At 54.9% G+C, this 23,180-nt stretch overlaps 1 protein-coding gene across 1 annotated transcript in view; it reads right to left on the bottom strand.

Annotated features, from left to right (window-relative positions):
* ARRDC1 (arrestin domain containing 1) overlaps window positions 1-23,180 on the bottom strand; it is a 38,050-nt gene that overhangs the window by 4,560 nt on the left and 10,310 nt on the right. The window contains exons 2-7 of the mRNA XM_041406881.1: window positions 15,997-16,107; window positions 3,012-3,062; window positions 2,745-2,899; window positions 2,072-2,254; window positions 1,568-1,744; window positions 1,007-1,418 (exon numbers count right to left, since the gene is read on the bottom strand). Of these exons, the coding sequence (XP_041262815.1) occupies window positions 1,007-1,418; window positions 1,568-1,744; window positions 2,072-2,254; window positions 2,745-2,899; window positions 3,012-3,062; window positions 15,997-16,107 (1,089 nt within the window). The remainder of the gene's footprint in view (window positions 1-1,006; window positions 1,419-1,567; window positions 1,745-2,071; window positions 2,255-2,744; window positions 2,900-3,011; window positions 3,063-15,996; window positions 16,108-23,180) is intronic.

Genomic DNA, 23,180 nt, shown 5'->3' with positions numbered 1-23,180 from the left:
ATGAGAGAGGTTATGGTGGGCGTTTGGGAGGTTCCCTTCACCCCAGTCTGTGTAACCCAGTGCAGAGCGGAGCAACCCACCAACACACACTCCTTGCCAGGGCCCCACTGCCTGCCCAGCTGAGGTACAGGGGGTTTGTAGGAGTTGAGCCAGTCAGTCCCATCCCTGCTCTGATGCCCATGGAGGTTAAAATCACCACCTCACACTCCTGTTCTCTTCCTCTCTTTCTTTCCCAAGCATCCTCCTATCTTCCAGCACATCCAGATCACTCGTGCTCTGTGTGCCCAAACCCAGGCCTGAAGTAACACATGGAGTGTTCAGTTACGCCAGTGCAAAGAGAGGGGCTGATTTGGGTACAAGTGTGCTAACACACACTGCTGGCCCTGCCACCCCAGCCTGGCTGCAGAAATGCATGCAGCACACACTGCTGGGCCTGCCACCCCAGCCTGGCTGCAGAAATGCATGCAGCACACACTGCTGGGCCTGCCACCCCAGCCTGGCTGCAGGAATCCAGCACACACTGCTGGGCCTGCCACCCCAGCCTGGCTGCAGGAATCCAGCACTCTGGGATTTCCCTGAGCTGCTCCACCCTGGACACTTTCTCAGCTCCCACCCCCACAGCTTCAGACCAGCTGCAGGCCCACTCCAAGTCAGACAGAAGATTTCAGTGACATCATTTTCCTGGCTATGCTCCCACCATCCTCACCACAAGCCAAGAAGTTTTTTTATCAGTGGGAGGCTGAAAGCTCTTTTAAGAACAGGGAGATCCTCTCACAAAGAGCCCAGGGCAGGCATGGGCGTGGATGTGGGAAGGACAGCTGGCTTTTACAGCTGGATGAGGGGACTCCTCCAGAGGCTAAATCAGGCAGAGAGATGTCACAATCCCCTCTGACAGCAGCCTGCAGCAAACTGACTGAATCCCCAGATTCCCAGCAGTCCACAGCTAGCACAGACTGCTGGTAGGAGCTGTTTCCCCCCAGCTGCAGATCCCAGGAGCGCTGCTCACCGTAGGGGTATCCCCACGTGCTGTACTCCGGGGGCAGGATGAGTGAGCTGGCTGTGGGGACAGGCACCACGTTCCCCTCAGCGTAGTAGGGGACAGTGGCTCCCGTGGACAGGCAGAGTGTGGGGTGGTTTGGGGAGCCCGTCTGCTCCGAGTCCGCCCGAATCTCCTGGAAGCTCAGTCCTGGGGCGTAGCTAAAGGGCTGCTGCTGGGAGTGGCTTTTGGTGGGGATGGAGACATTGTCCATGGGGTGATAGCCACTGGCAGCCTCCTCTTCCTCTGGGGGGGCACTGGGGACCACCACAGATGGGATGTGCTGGATGGAGCGGGAGGGGCTCAGCGGGACCCTGTTCACAGCAATGTTTCCAATGTAGATGGGGAGAGTGACAGAAACCTCTGGAGACTTGAGAGAGACCTGGAAGAGAAGGGAAAACAGTGGCATCCTCATTATACATGGCAGTGGGAAGGTTCACCTGATGCCTGGACCAACCAGACCACACTGCTCAGCCTGGGAGGGGGGCACAGAACCACGGCCCAGCCCAGGGATACTGCAGATAAACTCACCTGGATGTAGTAGTCAATGTGGATGAGGCTGCAGCCCTGCAGAATGGACTGTGGCAGTGCTGGAACCAGGATCTGCTCCTTCCATTCTGCATGTTTCCAGGCTTTCACCCCTGAGCCTTCCACCTCAGCGATGGTCCTCAGGTCGTAAATCCAGCGCTTGGATTTGTAGGCCACTTTCTACACAGACAGGAGGAAACACAGCTGGCTCAGAGGCTGCAGGTGGTCTTCTGTCTCCCACAAACGTAAGCCAGGACACAACCCCACCCAACTGCTTTGTCAAATAGGCACAAGCACAGACCTGAGGGGCATGTTCCAGAGCAGGAATACCCACTGTTGTGTGACAGACTCAGCAGGGATAAGGAAGACAAGTTCTAGGTCCTCTTTCCCCAGGATGGTAGACAGGACCAGAGGTGGAGATTTGGCTCCTCGCTGCCCCAGTTTCACAAAGACCTCCCTGGGATGGAGCAGCAGCCAAACCAGAGAATGGCCCCACTGGGCACCCACCTGGAGCAGGCTGGCCACCACAGCGCCGGTGTCGCGGCCGGACTTGTTCTCAATGTCTGTGCGGAGCTGGATGGCCTGGCCCACGATGTAGCCCTTCAGGTCAGACGTGGCTGTCAGGACGATGTTGCCACTTTTCACAAGCTTGTAGTTGAACTTCTTGGTGATGGACATGGTGTTGGGCTGCTGCAGGATGGCAGAGACAAAGGTGTTGGCTCAAGAGAGTCAGAGAACCTCTGGAAAAACACTCAAGGGATTCAAAACAAGCAAGCAGAAATATTTGTTTCTAAGAGGATGCAAAGAACCAGCAACATGGCAATGCCACAGACAACAGGTCTCACTTCTCCAGCCCCACAGCTCTACTGTCCTATTAGTTGCTTTCCTCTCCAAAGCAAATTCCCCAGACCCAAGTGTCTCCAAGCACCTGAAGCTGTTGGCTAACATATCTCTCTGCATATTGAAAATTCACATAAACCTTTCAGAGCAACACACACAAGGGTCAGAAATCACCTGGAGTAGGTACTGACAGAAAGGCAGGAGAGATGAGGAGTCCTTATCCTGCTCTTGCATAGTCACAGCACGCAGTCAGAGCTGTCCAGCCACTCAGTGACTCCTCAGACAGCAGGACAAGTGCTGAGGTGTTGGCATTTCCAGCCATGCCCCTCCTCGTTCTTACCTCGATGTCAGGGATGTCATTCAGGTTGAGAGGGCAGAGAACGTAGAAGATCTTGTTGCATTTGTAGTCCTTGGAGAAGCGAGGTGTGTCTATCACAGCTTTCACCTGATGCAGGACCTTGCCAAAAGGGCCTTCAAATGATGTAGGAGCAGAAGCTGGAGTTGAGAGAGAAAGACGATGTCATAAGGCTGAGGCAGGCCAGTTTCTGAACTGGAAGTGTATGCAAAATCCAAGGTTTACAGGGAAGGGCCTTCAGCCACATCTTACCTGGCAGCAGGAACTGGAAGGGAAAGTTGTGCTCTCCAGCTGTCAGGACCCCTGTGGAAACAAGAGTGAAGTGTACATGGGACAGGCTGAGAGGCTGTTACCTTGGAGTGTGTGATCTTCTGGGGGAGAGAGGCCACCACCCAGGGAACCACACACCACCTGCTCTGCTGCCTACAGCCACTGGACAGCTCCAGATCCAACAGGCTTGAGCCAACAGGAGCACCTGCTGCCACCCAACCCTCCTTGGGACAGGAGAGGTTCTGTAGGAAGATATGCTGTAAATAAGGTCATTTAGGGCAGGCTCTAAGTGATCCCAGTGCCACAGCAAGTGGTTATCCCAGGCTATTGACACAGGGCACAGAGTAGGGCTGCTGTGGGTTTATTTTTCCTCAAGTCTTCCCCCTGTCAGGCAGTCAGGGGGGATGTGAGAAATCACAGGCACTGTCTGAAGGTGGTAGGGAGTTCTGGTGGGCATCAAGCCACTGCACCCTCAGCCACATACCAAGCCCTTCACAGACTGCACAGGGTTCAGCCACTGGAACCAGAGGTCCATCACCCCTGGACCCAAGAAGAGGCTTGCAATACCTCAGCCTGGCTGCTGAGACAACAGGAGCTCAGAAAAATATTGCCACACATTTACCTCGGCACTTGTTTCCTTCAACCACTGCTCTGCAACAGCCTCGAGGCACAGGGCAGAGCCAAGATCCAGTGCATGGCTAAAACAACAGGTTCCAACTCCCCAACTCCATCCACCCTCTAACACTCCCAGATTCCCTCCAGGGCAGTGTCACAGCTGAATTAGACCCACAGTGTGATCCAGCAGCTCCTAAAGTTGTCTTCAGTAAGGAAACCACCGAGGTTTATCCATATTTGTTAAATCCCTGCATACACAAGAGGTTTTGTTTTTAAAGTGGCAGAGCTGAGAGGAGGCTTGGATGCCCAGTAAATCGAGCTGTGTTTGTTCTGCTTTGCAGGATCATTACTGGAGGTACCAAAAGCCCAGCTCTGGCTGGTGCTTTTGTTGTTGCAGGCAGGGGGAGGCAGCTTGCCCGTTAGCAACGCTGGCTCTGCAGAGCCACAGTAATCGAGTCCTGTCGTCAGGGGATTAAGTGGATTACATGGAAGGGGGAGGTGGGGGAAAGAAGAGTAAATCCCCCCCAGTGACACAGCAGCCCAGGCAGGACTCGGTGCATCATTTATGCTATGAAAAGCTAGATCCCTGCCTCTCTGCTCACTCAGCCACCCCATGGGGACGAGGCACAGTGAGTGTGTCCCCGCAGCGCAGGGACAGCGGGATAAACAATCCAACACTCGCCTCATCGTGGATCCCTGCAAAGGGAGAACACCTCCCTTCAAAGGGAGAACAGCAGAGATGTCTATTTGTACACTCTGGCCTCACAGAGAGGAGCAGGATTTGCCCATTGCCAACACCTCCCTGCAGATTCCCCTCCTGTCCCCCAAACAAACCCGAATTATGTAGGCTAAAATGCAGCACCCGGCGCTGTCACCAGGTGGAGGCACCAAGCCAGGCTCTTCCCTCGCTGCCAGGGCTGATGCTCAGAGCTGGGCAGGCTCGGAGGCAGCCGTGGGACAGCCTCTCCTGCTCCTCTTGGGCAGCCTGGCTCAGTAAGGTGCCAGGTGAGGTGCAGCAGGTGCCTTGGCTGGTTGAGTCCAGGATAAAGCCTGGTTAATGTGAACGACTCCATGAACCCAGCCCTTGTTTGCTGCCCTGAGGGCTTCTGTCTTTTAACAGGCACCATTCAACATTGATCTTACACCCATTATCCCTACTTTTAGAAAGCAAAGGGGTAACTGGAATACATCCACCGTCCTGTGCAACTTCTGCATTTCAGTACAGGGACTCTGCACCTGACAAGGAGTAGGAGCAAGTGCTGTTCCTGCCCTGCAGAAGGGAGGGAGGTGGGAGTTCCAGAGGGTAGTGGCCACTGAGAGAATTCCACTGAGAATTTCCACCAGAATTCAGCTGTGTGACATGCAGAGCCCCACATGAAGGTGCAGGTAGTAAATTCCAAGCCTCCTACTAGGAGCATGAAAGTTCACAGCCTTTCCAGGACCCTCAGGATGAGCCCACAGACTCCACCAAGTGAAAGTCCCTATTCTACGTTACAGGCAGCACCATCCAACAAGTCATTTCTGTCCAATCCTGCCCAGCTCAGGTGCACCAACAGAAAGGTGGGCTGGAAGTGAACCTGTGAGCACTTCCACAGTTTCTAACTCCCACAGCATCACTGAGCAAGGCCATGAACTCTCTCAGGAAGAAATGTGGGCAGCATCACCTGCAGAGGATGTGGTTTGGCTCTCAGAGCCACCGTGTGACTCGCTGGCACTGAGGCAGTTTCTGCAAGGTAGCCCAAGCTCTGAGCAGGTCACCAGATGGCAACTGCCCAGAGGTGAGCCTAGACCAGCCTGATGGTCCTGACCAAGCCCAAGTGCCCTGTTGGCTGTGACCCACTGAACAGCCTGCAAATCCCTCCTGCAGCTCCTGCCTGCAGCAAGCTGCCCATGAGCCTGGAAAAGGCCCTTCCTGCTCTTTGCAGCCAGAGAGGAGTTCCCAGACCAGCCTGAAGGGTCCCAGGCCCCAGACTGAAGCTGTGTCCTGCCACAGTTCACACAGACCAAGGGCATCACAGCAGTGCCTGGCTCATGGCCACAGAGCCCTGACCCCAGTCCTGAGCTGAGCAGGGAGCCAGGGAAGCACACTGAGCCCTGCTCTCCACTCCATGGAGCAGGAAAATGCTGCAGGTGACTAAGAATAACTCTTGTTTTCAGACCTGCTCCTTCCAGCCCACTCTCTCCTTCCCCCAAGAGGGAGAAGCATCTTTAGGCATCCTCAGTATCCCAGAGTGGGCATTCCAAGGCACCCACTGGTACAGAAAGGAGTTCAGTGACAGGGCTATTTCACAGACAAAGGTTAACAAAATGAAGATGAAGAAAAGCCAGTGGTCCTGACGGAGATAGGAGACTCCTGTGAAAGCACAGGCATGATCTAGAGTGCCTGGCAGAGTGACAAGGCAGCAGAGCCCACAGGTGAGCTTGGGTCCTGCCTGCCTCCCTCTGCACCAGGAGGAAAGGCAGATATTTAGCAGCAACCTGGGCTCCTTCTTGCTTCTCCTGGCAGAGGCTCCTCAGCACAGGCACAGCAAAGGGTCCATTTGCAATTTGGAATTACAAAACCATTTCTGTCTTCTGCCTGCTGCCTGGTGGAAAGTTGACAAATCCCAAACCAAGTACCCTTACAATGGGAAGGGAGGTGGCAACTGCTTCTAAACTCTCCAGCTGGCAACTTTGCTCTGAAAGGCTGAGTTTCTACTTCCAAATGCTGACTAATCTTGCTATAATAGGGGAAATCTGCGATTTCCCTTGTCCCAGCTTCCCTGTGAGCATGGGCAGGGCACAGACTGACCTTGGGCCAACATCCAGGTATTCCTGCCATGGAAAACAGGAGCAAATACCAGCTCAGCTCCCTGCAAGGGACACTTGCAGTGGCTGTACTGGTGACACAGGGCAATGTGTGTCTCACCAGCCACTCACAAGCCTTGAACAGATGCCCAGATCACAGCAGGGGAGATGCAGCATCACGTAGAGTGTCCAGAGCCACCCCACAGCTGCATCCCCTGTGCAATTCCAGCATCCCAGCAGTGAGGGGAACACACAGCCTGTGGGAAGGCACTTATCACCCCTGTCCCTCCAGCCTAGAGAGCTTCAAGCAACAATCCAAGACATTTAATGTGCTAATTCCATCTGCAAGTGGAACAGAGGCTGTTCAACTTTACAACAGAGACTGTTGTTGGCAGCAGGCAGAGGTGAGCTGGTTTGCAGCCATGGTGGGGGCCCATGGCCATCCCAACACCTGGGAAGAACTGCCCTTTCCATGCTCCTCCAGAACCAGAGGCTTTGCCAAAGCACTCCCCAGCCAGGGCAGGGGACAGCAGGTCAGCAGGGGTTCAGCACTGCTCCAGGGGGCATTGAGACCCCTCAAACAGGGGCAGCTCACAGACCCTGTGAGGAGACAGGGCTGTGCCAGCCACCGCAGCCACGCCGAGCCAGCACCTCCCCATTCCCAGAAGCCAGAACAAAGGCCACAGTGTCCTCGGATGCAAAAAAGCTTTTCCTGAAGTTTATGTGCAGCTAAAAATACCTTGAGAAAGTCATTAGGCAGCAGAGACAGCAGGCTTAGCAGGGTTCTGCTGTGGGGCCGTACCTGCAGCAGCCTGTCCTCCTGATAGGAGCCAAGCCAGCAGAGATTGGCCACCCCCACACAGCCTTGGGAAACTTCCTCCCAAAAAATTCCTGGAGGGAAAGAAGCTGCTGCCCCAGACAGCCTGGAGAAAAACTCAAGTCCAGATAGGAGGAGCAGTAACAACACACTCATAGTGCAGAAGAACCTTGGAGATGTCCCTGACTCCAGCAGAGATAGGTCTGGTGTCTCTCATTCATGGCTCAGCTGCTCCCCTCTGCTCCACACTGGGCCTGGGGTTGTTCACTTGTACCACTGGATGTGGAGGAGTCCTGGAACATTTCATTTACAGAAAAGAAATGCCTTCATCCAGAGGGCTGATGCCAAGTCTTCTGGATCCCCTGGTGATGTTGGGTTGCCCTCCAGAGAGACCCTGCCAGGCTGAAGGGGCTGTAAGGGCCTTGGGAAGTCTGACAAGGCCATGTGCAAGTCCTGCACCTGGGTCAGAGCAACCCCAAGCACAAACACAGGCTGGGCAGAGAATGGATGGAGGAAAGCCCTGAGGAGAAGGGTTTGGCAATGTTGGTGGATGAGCTCAGTGTGCCCCAGCCCTGTGTGCTGGCCCCAGAAACACCCCTGCCCTGGGCTGATCCCAGCGTGGGCAGCAGGAAAGGGGGGATTCAGCCCCTGTGCCCTGCTCAGTCAGAGCTGCCTCAGCCTTGGGGGCCAGCACAGGGAGGAGATGGAGCTGCTGGAGAGATTCAGAGGAGGCCATGGAGCTGCTCCAGGGCTGGAGCCCTCTGCTCTGGAGCCAGGCTGGGAGAGCTGGGGGTGCTCAGCTGGAGAGGAGAAGGCTGCAGGGAGAGCTCAGAGCCCCTGCCAGGGCCTGAAGGGGCTCCAGGAGAGCTGCAGAGGGACTGGGGACAAGGGATGGAGGGACAGGACACAGGGAATGGCTTCCACTGCCAGAGGGCAGGGATGGATGGGATATTGGGAATTAGGAATTGTTCCCTGGGAGGGTGGGCAGGCCCTGGCGCAGGGTGCCCAGAGCAGCTGTGGCTGCCTCTGGATCCCTGGCAGTGCCCGAGGCCAGGCTGGATGGGTCTTGGAGCAACATGGGACAGTGGGAGGTGTCCCTGCCCACGACATGGAGTGGAATAAGGTGATCTTTAAGGTCCCTTCCCACCCAAAGGTTTCCCTGCACTCAGTGCAAACCAGCACAGTGCATGGGAAAGCTGTCAACATCATACCCACTGGGGCTGAAATGACCACAGGACTGTATTTACACTGTTAAATCAACAATCCAAGTCAAGTTCACTCCTCCATAGCTGCTGAAAGTGTCTGGGCTCTGGTCCTAGCAGTGACCCCTCCCTGGCTGGTGCTGCCAGGCCCCTGCCCAGGCAGAGCTGGCAGCCAGAGAAATCCCCAGCCCTTCAAAGCCATCATCTCTGCAGACCAAGGGGAAGCTCCCTACCCACACCCTGCCCTGTCTGCAGGCCAAGGGCTGGGAAATGTCCTCCAGTAGCCTCTGCCTGGCACAAGAGCAGGGCTGGGCTGGGGCCCAGGAGGAGCCAGCCCCACAGGAACAAGGACACAGCCCTACCTGCTGTGTTCCACCCCCCTTCCCAGGGCTGTCTGGCAGCTTTCTGTGCAAACAGCCCGGTCTGACAGCACTGGTGGGGCCAGCTCTGCTGGGCTGCACGTTCCAACCAGTGCCACTGTGGGGACACTTTCCAAATCCTCATCCCAGGCTGGCTGGCCCAGCCCCAGGGTCCCTGTCTGGAAGTCACAGGTGGTCACAGCCTTCTCTGCACAAGGGTCACGGCCACCACAACAAAACCAGGACCTCCAGGATAGCAAAGGCAGTCAGGAGGTGCCTTGGTCACACAGCAGACTCAGATGAGGTTTATTCCTCTCCTGTGAAGGCTCACACTGCGGTGTGCTGGGAGAACCAGCCCAGATGTGTGACACACAGCAGGCTACAGGCCAGGAACCACAGTGTGTGGCACAGCACACACCTCTGCCTCACCACACCCCACACAGCAAAAGAGGGAATAATCCTGTTTGTCACTCCCTCCAGCCCCCAAAGAGAAGGATGATATCAGCTCTGTAGCCACCACTAGGAGCCTGGAAAGTGTCCCTGCATCCCAGGCACAAGGAGACAGGCAGTGGCTGAAATGGGGCTCCTGCCCCAAGCCCTGTCCCTCCCCACCAGTCCCTGCCAGGCTCTGCTCCCTCCTGGATGCTAGAACAGGAACAGGCTGCACCTTTGGAGTACACAGATTTTTTGGTTCTTCTAGCAGAGGAACAGCAGGCCAGACCATATGGCAGTTTCTCCCTGGCTACTTAACAAGTGATGCATTAACTGTGTTGGCCAATTCAAGGAGTACAGAAAGGTACCTGGTGCCTGCTGGCCCCTGTGCCATCACTTGTAGCAATATGTCTCTTTCCTCCTGCTGCCTAAAGTCGGCCCTGGGGAAGGCAAGCTCCTCCAAAGGTGCTGGGTTAGACTGATTCTGGTGTTGCTGATGCACAGCTTGCATACTCTCCTCTCCAGACAGAGAGCAGGAAAGCAGAAGGTTTGTGTTTTCCACTTTGGGGTGGAGAAATGAGCAGCCCCAGCTCTGCACTGTGCCACAGGACCCCAAGTCCCCAGCTACAGACAGAGATGTCAGTCTCACTGCAGTCCCAGCAGCCAGCACCCTGCTCACCCCTGTCCTGCCCTCTCTCCTCATCTTTTGCAGCCAGAAAACTGAATATTAGATATAAGCAAGGGGCCAGAGCTCTTTAGCTCTCAGGAGGCTCTATCAGAGCTGTCAGAAGGGAAGCATTAAGTCTGTGCCAGGGCACTTGAGGTGACGCTGAGCCATTGCAGCTTTAGCACAGGACTCAACTCAGCCTCCGGTGAATGGAGTTAATACAGGGGATTACAAACTGCAACGAAGGAGGGGAAATGCACACATTTGCTCGTGCCATCAGCAGGCACAGGTGACACAGAGGGAGCAGCCAAGAGTCAGAAAAGCAACCTGCCAGCAAGCACAAGCAAAGCTGCCAGGAAAGCCTCGGTGTTCAGCTCCAAGGAGAGCTCTCCTGATCTGTATAGCAGTGATGGAGCACAGCCCCAGCAGGCTCCACGCTCCCTTTCAGGGCAGCAACTCACTCCAGCTCTGCAAACACACAAACACACAGCAGGAACAACCTTCCCACTGGTAATGCTGCTGAGATCAACCTTTCTGCAACACAGGAGGTGCAGCAGAGTGCCCAGCACTGAGGCGAGGGCTCCACTGCTCATAAACCTCTGTGTCAGCAGTTTCCAGAGACATTCTCAATGAATTAGCAGGATCTGGCAGTATGGCAATGCTGCAAAAAACCCAGAGGATTAACTGGTCTACTGAGGCAAGAAATTGGGAAGCGCTGAGGAAGCGGCTGTGACCCAAGGCAACTGCAGATCCCTCAGTGTGGCTTTCCTGTGCAGCTACTGCTCCTGAACCCAGCAGCACAGTGTGGCCAGGAGCTAGCACCAGAGCATCTGCAGTGGCTCACCACTGCTATGGACACCCTGCTGCTCTCACCTGGGCAGGGGCTGTCCAGGAACATCACCTGCTGCTCTGAGACCTCCTGCTCGCTCAGAACAAACTGCACAAGTCTCACAATTCTGCTTAGTCAGGTCACCAGGATTTTTTAATTCAGCTGGGAGCCAGGATTGTTACCCTGTGCCAACTGCTGGCCATGAAGGTGTTGTGCCATGCCGGCAGAGAACCACCCTAGGGAAGAGGTGATGCACAGCTGCCCCTTTTATGCTCTTTGTGCACGAAATCTGCCAGCAGAGGAAGCGTGTGGAGCTGCCAGGAAATCCCTGCAGCGCCTTCAAGCTAACTCACAAGCTGCCAAAAGAAAGGTCAGCTGGAAATTACAGCCAGCTCCCTGCATGAGTTCAACTCAGGTACAAGGAGGGAATGAAAAAAACCAAAAGTCTACCTTTGCATGCACAACCCTTCCACAGGGCAAGAGCTGTGTGTGCAGCTGGAGGTGCAGGGAAGGGACAGCCCCATGGGGGTACAGGCACATGATGGACCTGCCCCTCTCCGGCTGAACAAGGGCAGAGCCACAGCAGGGGGGAGGAGAGGAGCAGGAGGCTCTGCAGAGCTGAATCACTCCATTATATTGGACCAAGAGAAGCATCTCTGTGTCCCAGAGCAGCGGGTACAAGCAGTGCCATTCTGTGCTCACTGCCACTTGATCCCCTGCACTGCTGACACCTACAGAAACCCAGCAGCCCCCACCCCTCCTGGCTTTCTTTGCAAAAGGAAAAATCAACACCAGTGAGCAATCAAAGTCCAAGTGGGAAAAGTAAATACCCTCTTAGCCTCTCCTCCAGGAGGCAAGTAACAACCCCCCCTGGGAGCCCTCGGTGGCTGAGTGACCTCTGTGGCACAGCAGCCTCTCCAGCAAACAGAGCAGTGAGAGGCTCTGCAGCAGCTGGCACACTCCACACTTCCCAGCAGCTTTGATGTAAAGAGCTGGAGTTCATTAAACCGTTGGCCTGTGTGTGATTGCCAAGGCTACAGCACAATCCCTTGCTCTTCATGGCTGCCTGCTGCCTCCAGCTCCTGCCCAGCCCTGCCAGAGCCTTTCCCAGAGCACAGAGGACACCCTGCTTGACTGGGGACAGGCCCTGAGGGGAGCAGGGTCCTCTGCAGCAGCACTTGTCACCAACCCGCTCCAGTGGCACAGCCAGGTCCTGCACACCCTGTTCCAAGGTGGGGAGAGACAGGAAAGTGCCTTAAGTGCCAAAGTGGGCATCTGGGTTATTTCAGGGCCTGCCTCTTTTTTCATGCAATGTACAGCCTTTAAAAAAAAAAAAAAAAAACCCAGAGCAGCGTGTAATACAAAAAGCAGTGTGTAATACAAAAAGCAGTATGTAATACAAAAAGCAGTATGTAATACAAAAAGCAGTGTGTAATACAAGCAGTAGCTGATGCCACAGAGGACAAGCTTCCCCCTCACTTATTTCAATGCAAAGGTGTGTGGGAGAAGTGTGGAGTCATTCTTAGAGGCTTAAAGAGCAATTTGAGCCTCAACAATTTTGCAAACCTCCTCTTCCCTTCCCCCCACGTGTCCTCAAAGAGCACAGATTGGTGTTTTTGAAAGTTACTGCTCAGGATGTGGGAAGGGATGGAGCGAGGCGGGCTGTTTGTCAGGCTGAGCCTGCCTCCCTGCACCACCCCCACAGGTGCCAGCACAGCAGTGGCACCACTGGAGCTGAGCCACTCACTAGGGATGGGCAAGACAGAGCCCCATTTGCTGTGTGGCCTTGGGGACACTGGGATCCTTCCTCAATCCAGGCCAATGCCATCAGACTGGATGAGCCCCTTTCAAGGGAGCTGGGGATGGTGTCAGAGGACAGCCTGGAGCTACCCTCTGCCCCAGGGCACAGCCTGGCTGCCAGTTTCCCCCCAGCAGGGACATGCTGCTCCTCCTCACCTTTTTTTTTTTTTTTTTTTAAATGTACTTCTTCAAAAAGAAGAGATAACAGCATTGCTGCAGTGGGGGAAGGCAGGAACAGAAGAGTCCTCTGAGGCAGAATCAAATTCCTCCCTTCCTCAACTCATTTTCGGCAGTGACATCCCCTGTGTGGATAAGGCCTCTGGGGGCATGGCAGGAAGGCAGCCCCTCCAGCTGACACCAGGGCCTTCCACAGCCCCACCCTCCCTCTGTTCTGCTGTTTGCTTTGTGGTGGGACAAGGTGGGCACAGCCACCCCTTACCTGGAATAACACAGATTCACCCTGGGGGGTTTTTGCATGGTTTTTATTCCTCTGCAGGACCATGCCAGATGTCACCATTAACCTTTGCTTGTGGTGCTCTGTCACAGGTGGCTGCTGGTGCTGGCCAGGGCAGGAGCTGTGTGCTGGCAGTGTGGGCCAGCAGCTGGGCTGGCCTCATGCTCCTTTAGGAGTCCTTGCTTGGAAATGCTTCCAACTCCCCTAACTCACCCTGGGCTCCTGCCACCGCCATCAGTGACCTCCCCACCCCACACCCCAAGAGCCAGCAGGCCAGCCTGCCTCAGTTTCCCCTCCCAGGTGGCTCAGCCCTGCAGGGAGGCACCCAGGGAATACCCACATGGGGCACTCCATCTGTCTGGGGCTCCTTCATGCTTTTTTCAGGAAAGGCCAGGACAGCTGAGAGCTATTCCTGGAAAGCCTAAAAATGCCACAGCTGAGTCAGCATCGAGGCTCTGTGTGCACAAGGCCATCAAGGGCTCCCCCAGCACAGCCCTGCAGGGCTGGGCTGTGCCAGGGCACTGTGCAGCCCCTCAGAGGAGGCAGACAGACAGGCAGACACAGAGGCAGGGACGTGGAGGAGCAGCCTGGCTCCCTCTGCTCCACCAGCCCAGACACGCATCAATGTCACAGGGAGGGCTGTGACAGCAGACAGCTCTCTCTGTCCCTGTGCCGCAGGCTGGAGCAGTGCCAGCCCCCAGGGCTTTTGTTCCACATCCCTGCAAGCCAGCACAACAAATGTAAGGGTCAGCTTCAAAGCCATCTCTGCTGGTGGACTCGGGTCTAAAGGCAGCATTGACACTGTCCCATCTCCATCCCACTGCTCCCAGGGGTCCAGCTGTCCCGTCTGGATGCAGACATGGGACAAACCTGCAAGTCCAGGGTAGTAATTCCTGAGCATGAAGGGCAAATCCCTCGTGGCTGCAATCCCACACGCACAGGGACTGCCCACCCTCTTCCCCTCTGCTTCCCTGCAGCTGGGAACCAGGCTGAGAGCTCCCAGCAGTTGGGTCCACACAAAAAGCTGGACACAAAAAGCTGAAGATCAGAGGTCAGTGACTGTGAGTACCTAGCACACTGCTCCAGACCAACTGATGATACCTTGGCTGTGCTTTCCTCACAATCTCACTGCAGCTCTGCAAGGCAGGACAGGAGCAACAGCACAACACACCTCAGTTTCCAAACACACAACTCCACAGGGACAGATTTTCCCTTCAATTCTCCGAAGGTAAATAATGCACTGCTGTATCTTGCCTCACCTGCCTGCAGCTGTGGCAGCTCTGGGAGACACCAGCTGGCCCATTCAGTCCCACTCACAGCCCAGGCTCGTGGCTCTCCAGTGACCAGCTCCAGTGCAGAGCCAGCAGCCCAGCCCTGCTGCCAGCCCCAGGCACCCGCTCCAGGCTGGCAGAGCCTGTGATACCAGTGGGTGACAGACAGCAGCACTGCCCTGGGAGGTATACAGGAGTCTGGGCCCCAGAAAACCAACAGCCAATAGACCAGGGTTTTCCACAAACACTTGAAGAACTGCGACTACCAAATTTTGGCCACATTTGGATGTCAGGGCTTCAAAGGGCACACTTCAGCACATGGCTTTTCTTTCCATCCTTCCCAATTCACTCTAGTCCTAGTTATCAAGGGGATGGCTCCCAAGGGCAACCTCACAAGAACTGACTGCCAAAGCAATTATCAGAGTTTTCCAGAGGCTGCAGACCTAACAAACAGCACACCCACCTCTTCCCACTCCACCTTCCTGCCTGGCTTTTGCCACTGCCCAGCTTGCCCAGCACACAGATCTGACCACAAGATCACAGCTCTCCACCAAATCATTAAATATTAGGAACAAAAGTTGGAAGGGGCATTTTTCAGTACAGTTGCAGGTTTAAACCTCTCCACAAGTCCACACCCACTTGCAGCCTACAACTCCCAACTCTTCTAAGCCCAATGGCCTGTAGCTCCTTACAGAGCCCCTGTGACTGTGTCCCCACCCTGACATCCACAGCTGGGCTCTCTGTGCTCAGCACATCCAGAATCGGGCAGGAATGCTTCCCACAGCCCGCCCAGGCAGTTTATCTCTGACTGCAGCCCCCAGGCTGTGATCCAAGAGCCAGCCAGCCAACTGTCTCCCTTGGCAGGGACCTGAGAGCAAACAGCCCTCTCACCAGTTGCTGCAAGAATGAGTTCAGTCTCCCCACGATGCTAAAAACTCTGCTTGGAAAATTGCTGAGCTAGCAGAAACTGCCATTTCAGTTTTACCCATTTCCTGTTATTTGACAAAACAGTATCAGAGGGCTGAGCTCCTGCTACCCTGGGCTTTTGCTATGTTCCTGTTACAGCCAGTGCCTTCAGCAGGTGAATACTACTAGCACATCTTGATTTCAACAGGAGCCAGGGCACAGCATGAATTATTTGTGGTAAGGCTGACCTATTTAACAGCAGAAAGACAGCATTCATTCAGACACAGATCCCCCAGAGGCTGCTGGTGTCACTTTACCCACAGGACAATACAATCCCATCACTATCTCTGTCCATCTCACTGGAAGCAGGGGTAACTGTCCTAGGCTGATCCTGCCACACTCTCAGAGCTTCTCCTGGAGCACAAGTGACACAACCACAACCCCCTGCACAGCAAACCACTGGCTTCTGCTGACCAGCTTTGATCAGTGTTTTGTGAGCACCACAAACACACATGGGAAGCAGAGCAGGGTGAATTTACAGAGTATTGAAACAGGGAGCAGTCCCTGTGACAGCTCTGCTTCAGGCAGACCAGGGCCAGAGGATGCCAGCAGTGTTTGCAGGGTAGCTGCCAAGTTCTGCTCAGGATCCTTCCCTGAACAGCTCCTGCTAAGCTCTTGTAGTCTCTAATCCTGGCTCCCATCCTCTGTGCACAGGCCAAGGCAGCCTGTGAGGGGTATTTCACATAGAGAGGATGCTGAAGTCTTGGTGATAGGTTTCTGTAAAGCTTTTCTGAACACAGATCTGCACCAGGCCTTTGAGGACCATACCTTTGTCTGCCAGGGACAGCGTGCTGTTGAAGTACTGCTCCTCCACAGTCCATGCTGTGTCATTGATCTTGTTGGACACCCCACAGGACCCAATGCAGCTCACCTTGATGGCTGTGGAGAGACAGGACACATGTCAACACTGGGAGAAAGCAAAACCTCAGGTACTGCACTGTGCAGGAGCAGTGCCTCATGAAAACACACACAGGGTGGGAAAATGGAGCAGAGGAATCAGGTCATGCTTTCACTCCAAAAGCAGGTTTTCCAGCATTCCCAGCACAACTGAGCACTCCCTGCTACCCCAGTGCTATTCCTAGATATTGTCATCTTTGAAACCCTCAAGCTGGTTTCCTTGCACTGTGGAAGCCCTTAGCAGCAGTGATTGCAGCTCCCTGACAGGCAAACCTCTCTCCCAAATGAAGCAGCGTTCCCTCCCAAAACATGCACCAGCCTTGGCACTCTGGCTGAGAGCAGAAGCCTTGGGTGTCACTGTCCAGACAGGGATGAGCAGCCAAGGACTCTGCTGCCTCCCACCCCACGAGGAGCCAGGCATCCCACCGAGTGTCTCACCATCCCTGTGAGAGACACATTTGGCACAAGCCCATTAACCAGATGAACAAGGGGTTCAAACAGCCCTGTCTGAGGCAACAGCAGAGAGCTGAACCCCCCAGTACAGCCTGGACAAGCTCTCTGCTCCTTGAATTCAAGCCCTGAGCACTGTGACCCTCAGAGGACATTTCCAGCCCCTGGGAGCCTGCCCCCAGTTCCTGGGCTCAGTCTCATCTTTAATGGCATGCAGAAAAAATCACTTTGCCATTAACTTGTCCTGCATCAGGACCTCCAAAATGTCCATCCACACATCACTTCCCAGCCAGACACCAGTTCTAAGGGAGTGGCTTCCTCCTCTGTTAGAGACACAGCACTCAGCAAAGCCACACAGCAAGGCCTGGAAGCATCAGTGGTGCTGTCTGACCCTCCCAAAAGCAAGGACAGTAATTTGAGCTATGTTTGTGCCTTGCCTGGAGAAAGTCACCCCAAGAGCTCAGCCTGCAGCACGGCTCTCAGAGGAGCTCCCCACAGGCATCTTCAGTTAGTCTTGGCCAATACTCAGCAAGATGAAATTAGATTCTGATGTCGACACCGGACCACAGAGACAGACAAACGTGACAGACTGGCCTTGCTGCGCAGCAAGAGATGATCTGCACTGCTACCCCCACGCAGGGAGGACACAGGCAGACCTATCGTGGCACAAACAGTGTGCAGGGCTGTCCCAGCCTGAACATCTGCCACCTGAATCCCATCAGGTTTTGCAAGATCTTAACTGGAGCCACAGAACTCCCTTACCCCATTGGCCAGGTGAATAGGTCTGCTGGCAGAAAGGTGACAGGATCCACCAGACAGACACTTTGCCTGTTTGACCCATCTGCTCCCCTGTATTCCAGCTGTATCCACAGGAAGCATCTCCCTGGGAAGAAGGTGGCCAGTTTGCCTTGGCTTAGGAGCTTTCCTCTCACCAAGTGTTCTCAGCCCTCTTGATATCAACACCTCCACCCACCTACCCAAACACCGAGGGCTGCATGTTATTGCTGCTTGCAAACACCTCAAACAGCTCTCCAGAGCACCTGCCTGGCCAATGTGACCTTGTCTTCCACACTGACTCAAGACAGGAACCCCAAATCAAGCCCTCTCTGCAGGGGCAACACATAGCTCACACCCCAGTCACAGCGAGGGGGGTCATGCAGACAGGTGGAATGAGCTCCTCAGGGCTTAAAGTCTATAATCCCACAAGGAAGAAGAGCCTCCCCCATCACATCTCCTGCCATGCCCTCACAGCTGATCATGACTGTGAGATGAAGAGCCCCTTGCAGTCCAAGTGTTGTTCTACACTCAAGGATGAAGGATAAGCAGCTCCAGATGCCAACTCTCATTATCCAAACATCGATAGAGCAGCGAGGCTGACACATCACTGCCTTGTGTCTGGGATGTGCTTCAGCATTTGCAAGGCAGGGAAAGAACAGGATAGCATGGCCTGGGATGGGAACTCCCCCACCACAGCACAGAGCACACCTGAGCTGATACAGGTGTCCTCCCGAGGTGAACCATCACAATGAACCCTCCCCACATCCCCAGGTGGTATCCAATACTCTCTTTTGGCAGGTGGCAGAGCCAAAGCCAAGGACAGGCCTCAGCATCAGGAGCAGGAAAGGTTTTAGCAGGGTGGTGTCATGTGTATCTACACATTGGTGCCAAGCTCCCACCTCGGACATACTGCCACATCTCTGGGCTCACAACAAGCCTGTCCCACTCTGAATTAGCCCACAGAACACAGATGGATCCAGTCAAATCAAGCCCAGACTCACCCACTCCGTTCCCTCATTTTCACACAGGAGATGCAAGCAAGAAAAGCCCAGCCAAAAACTGGAGAACGTTCACATCCTTCAGGAGCAACAGCCCCTGAGCAGGCTCCCCCTCAGCCTCCGTGCACAGCAGGAGTTTATAGATCACCACCATCTGCTCAATGCCCAGATAAGGGTCGCACAGGCTCCGATTGCAGCCCCATGCTGCACTGTGGTGAGGAGGCTCTCCTGCTCCAGGGAGGCAGGTGGGTGGGAATGCTCAGGAGCACAGGCTGTGGCACAGCTCCCTTCCCACAGCAGACAGGCTCAGCAAGCAGAGGCAGTGGTTTTGCAGTCTGACACCCAGAGCCAGTCTGCGGCTGGGGCCCTCCTGCCATGGTCAAGCACCAGGGCTAAAGTCAGACCATGTCCAAAAATTCCTCTACAGCTTACTGAGGAGTCTTCCAGCAGAGGAGCTGTCAGCTCCAAGGTTTCCCAGTTAACCACTGACATCTCAAACTGGCATGGTCACAGCCAGCCTGTGCCTAGAGAGGAAGGCCAGTCCCTGGAGGGATTGCTCTGGGGCTCTGAGGGGTTCCAGACCTTCAGCCCCACCAAGCCCTCTCCAGCCACATTCCCTGACCGTCACACACCTTGGAGTTGCCATTCCAGCCCCAAGCAACAGAAAGCAGCATTTCAGGCTGAAAAGGTTGAAGGAATTTCACTCTCCCCTTCCCTCTATGCTCCCCAAAGTTCCCAGTGTCCCCTCACCAAGGACACCAAGTCACCACACTTGGGACAAGCCTTGGAGCAGTTCAGGGGGCAGAGATTTGTAACAGAGCATCTTCTCCAACCTGCTCCAGACACATGAGCTCCCCCTTACCTCACTGGGGAAAAGTGGGGTGGACAATAGCTCTGAGCTATTGCCCCACAGCTGACAGTGTGGCTGGACACAGGGATTGCATAACCCACCTCATCCCCCAGACTCCTGGAGGAGCCAGCAGATCCCCAGGCCCCTGCAGGGTGGGTGATGCTGGGGGCAGCAGGTCCAGGAGAGCCAGAGAGCTCCCCAGTTTCATGCCCAGAGCAGGAAAGACTGGAAGATACAGGGCCAGGTTATTTGGGAGGTTTCAGAGGTGTCTGGTTCAACAGATCAAACCATTCATCTCACTCCTAACCAGGTTTTGGAACAGTGGACCATAAAATCAGCCTCTCCATGAGCATCCCATGGGCAGAGGGAGATACTGGGGACTTGCCTGGCTCTCTCTTGTACAGGCTCCTGCCCACAACAGGAGGAGGGACATGGATGTGTGACAAGCACAGCTCAGGCACGTGGCTATGGGGGCAGCTAGAACCCAAAAGCATCACTTGTCAGGATGGACCTGGCGAAACCAGCACCATCACAGCTGCTGCAAGGGAGCCACCTGAGCACAGAGCTTGTCAGCCTGCTTGTCAGGAAGCAAAATGCACAGTCTGAGCCTTTCCAAGGAAATCTTGGAACTGCCAAGCTGGAGACAGAGGAAATAAGAATAGTTTGTGCATCAGAATAGGCCAGTTCCAGTTATTAGAGACCCATTAAAAATGCCTCTGGAATCCAGTGCTACCAGTGGCCCCAGTCACCTCCCTTCTGCTCCCTGTTTACCCAGGCTGATTTGAATAAATACAGGAAAAAAAACAAAGTCCAAAAACTGTAAAGGGAGGGGAAGGGGGAGGGAAAGAGAAGAAATGAATGATGAAGCCATGCAGAAGGCAAGAGCCCTTCACCCCCAGAGTCCCTCAGGGACTCAGGGAAGAGGACAGCTCCACATCCAGCCAGACACATCTTTAGCAACGCACTGCAGCACGCGCCAAATGCTGGAAATAAAAGGAGACAGCTCAGCCATATCCATCTCTGCACAAAGTAAAAATAGAGATGCCAGGAGCTGGGCACGTCTGCCTTCTTCCAAGGTGATTTAAGGAGAGCAGCCATAGATTTCAAATTGCTTTTTCTCCTGACCCAGTGAGTTGTCCTCCTCAGGGGAGCTGGTGTGGCATCTCAGGCATGAGGAAAGGACAGCACACACATCCCCTCCTCTGCCAGGGGCAGGTTGTGTGCACATCCCTCCTTCCAAAATCCAGCCACATGCTGAGCAAGCAGAGGCTCAATGGTCACCCTGCACTCAGCCCCAGTGCCAAGTGAACACCCCTGACTTTCAAGTCCCACCTGTGTCACACACCTGCTACAACAGGTATGGGCAGAGGGGGAGGGAAGAGGCTGCTGCATCTTGGTCAGTTTGGAGCTTCTAGGCTGAGTAGAGGAAGCAGCAAAACTGGTTCAGACAATCATTGACTACCCTGAGCTGGAACAGACCTGCCAGGATCACCCAGCCCAGCCCCTGTCCCTGCCCAGACCCCCCAACAAGCCCACCCTGGGCATCCCTGGCAGTGCTGTCCAAAGGCTCCTGGAGCTCTGGCAGCCTCGGGGCCGTGCCCATTCCCTGAGGAGCCTGGGCAGTGCCAGCACTCTCTGGGGGAAGAACCTTGCCCTAATCTCCAGCCTGAGCTGCCCTGGCCCCTGACAACCTGACACAGCTGGAGGTGGTGGCTGTTGCAGTTGGCAGCAGCTCAGGCAGGACAAACAGACCCTCCTGTCATTCCCTTTCCTCCGAAGGGACGGACAAAGAGCTGGCAACCAAGCTGTGAAACGGCACTTACAAACAGCCTGGGATTTTGCCAGCTGAAGCTTACCCAGGTCACCACGTGGCCTCAGCCATGTCTGCTGCACCCAGAGGCTCCAGCCGTCCCTGCTGCAGGGAAGGAAGGGCGCAGCCCTGCACACGTGGGATGAGATGGATGGCAGAGCCACTGTGCCTGCAGTGACCCCCCACAGCACAAGGGAGCAGGGCATGCTTTAGTGACAGAATCAGAGGGCACCCAGGGACTGAGTTACACTCTGGAAAACTCCTGCATGCCTGGATGCAGCTAACAAGGGAGCAGAGGAGGAGAAAGTGCTGTGGGAGTTGTGGGAGTGAAGTGAGTCTGCATCAGAGGAGTCTTCATTTCATGGAAACCAGCCACGGGAAGGGGAAGGCAGAGCCCCCTTCCCTCATCCCTCCCCATCAGAGCCATGGCAGACAGTGATCACCACATTTTAACAGATTCTCCCAAGCTGCCAGGGACTGTCCAGAGCTGCAGGGACTCAGAGCATCCATGAGCTGGGAATGGGCCATTCTCCATCCCAGGGGCCAGAAGCAGCCTTGGGAGAAGGGGGTGAAGGGTCCCCCTGAGCCCCAACCCCTCTCCAAAGCACAGTAGTAGGGACCTGCTTTTGGCAGAAGGATGGGCTGTCACAGGATGGGCAGCAGGAGGTCACCTCAACACACAGCACCACAGCTCCAGCTTGGAGTGACACCTTTGGGTTCAGCAAAGATCACAGATTCAGGTACACCCTGAGATCCTCCAATCCTGCCAGATAGCATAAAATGAAAAGTCTGGGAGAGAGCAGACCCATAGGCAGAGCAAGTTACTCTCAGTTTGTAGAGACTGGGTAATTCCTAGAAAGTTCCATGAAAAGTGGACACCAAGAGGGGCAGGATGAGTTTTTTCTACTGATAGCCTTTACATAGAAACACACCCACACAGCTTCAGACAGAAAGGACTGAGCAGGAAGGCTGGAAACTCACGAGATACACAAGTCCCTCGTGCATGAATATATTGAGACGCTTCTAATTAAACCAACAGCTCCTAATTAAATCTCAGCTGTCCCCATCCTTCTGGGTCCATCCTGTCAGTTCTTGAGACACAAATAGTCTTGAGCATTTCACAAGCCAGTGAGGCAAGAGCAGAGCTTACAAGTGCTGGAGGCAGTGGTGGGTTTGGCACAAGGTTAAGGATTGTCTGGGGAGGTTTTTATCTTCTTCCTTCACAAGAACCCAGTAAAGGGGCAGGAAAGGGATCTGGCCTCTAACGTGGAAGGAGAGGAGTTGTCTAGAAGAGTAGTCTATGCTTTCCATCTCAAATCAAATCCAAGCCTGTAGCCAGGCCCTGGGAGGTGACTTGTCTGGAGCTGATGCACAGGGAGCAGCATGTCCCACAGCACCAGCAGCCTGCAGCTCCTGGAGGACTCGGCTGCTGCTTCCCCTGACCCAGGGGTTCATCCCACCTCCCACAGCCATCACAAGCTCACAGCCAGTGCAGCTCTCTGCTCAGAGGCTCAGACAGGCTCCCAGTGAAATTCGGAGTGGTTGCTGTGTCTGACCCCTCTCTGCCCCTGTGCTGCTGCCTGTGGCAATGCTCCTGCCACACACAAGCCTGGCTGCAGCCCCTCTGCAGTGGCACAAACTTTACCATCATTTAGCCCCCTGGAGCAAGAGCAACCTCTGCTGTTCAGCCATTCCTTCCCCAGGCTGGCACTTGCCCTCTGCACCTTACAAGAGGGTGGACCAGCCAAATCCCTCACAGCAATTGCCACAGCAATGCAAGGGACAGTCCCTCCCTCCCCAAGCTTTCAGTGTGCTGATTTCCAGGGCACCAGAGCCAGCCCTGCAAATCCAAGCTCAGCAAATGTGATCCCAAGAGCCAGCAGTGCCTGTTGCCCTGGCTGTGGCAACAGGGCTGTATGTCTCCACTGCCAGGCTGAGGCAGGAGGACCCACCTGGGTGTCCCACCCATCCTGCAGGAAGCCCAGACCCTCCAGATACAGCCCAACACTGTAGGAAGGCTGAAGCACCTCCTCAAGACAGCCTGGAAAACTCCACCTGTAGCAACCCCAGGGTAGTGACAGCCCTGCCACAGGGGCAAAGTGACCCACAGCCATTATTTTGGCTGTGCATGAATTATTTCAGCCAGAGTCCAGGCCAGCATGAGGAGGGG

Source organism: Onychostruthus taczanowskii, unplaced genomic scaffold (assembly GCF_017590055.1).
Source record: "Onychostruthus taczanowskii isolate IOZ18803 unplaced genomic scaffold, ASM1759005v1 scaffold25, whole genome shotgun sequence".
Classification (NCBI taxonomy): domain Eukaryota; kingdom Metazoa; phylum Chordata; class Aves; order Passeriformes; family Passeridae; genus Onychostruthus; species Onychostruthus taczanowskii.
Note: the sequence above shows the minus strand (reverse complement) of the source record. Positions and strands in the feature narration are given on the sequence as shown.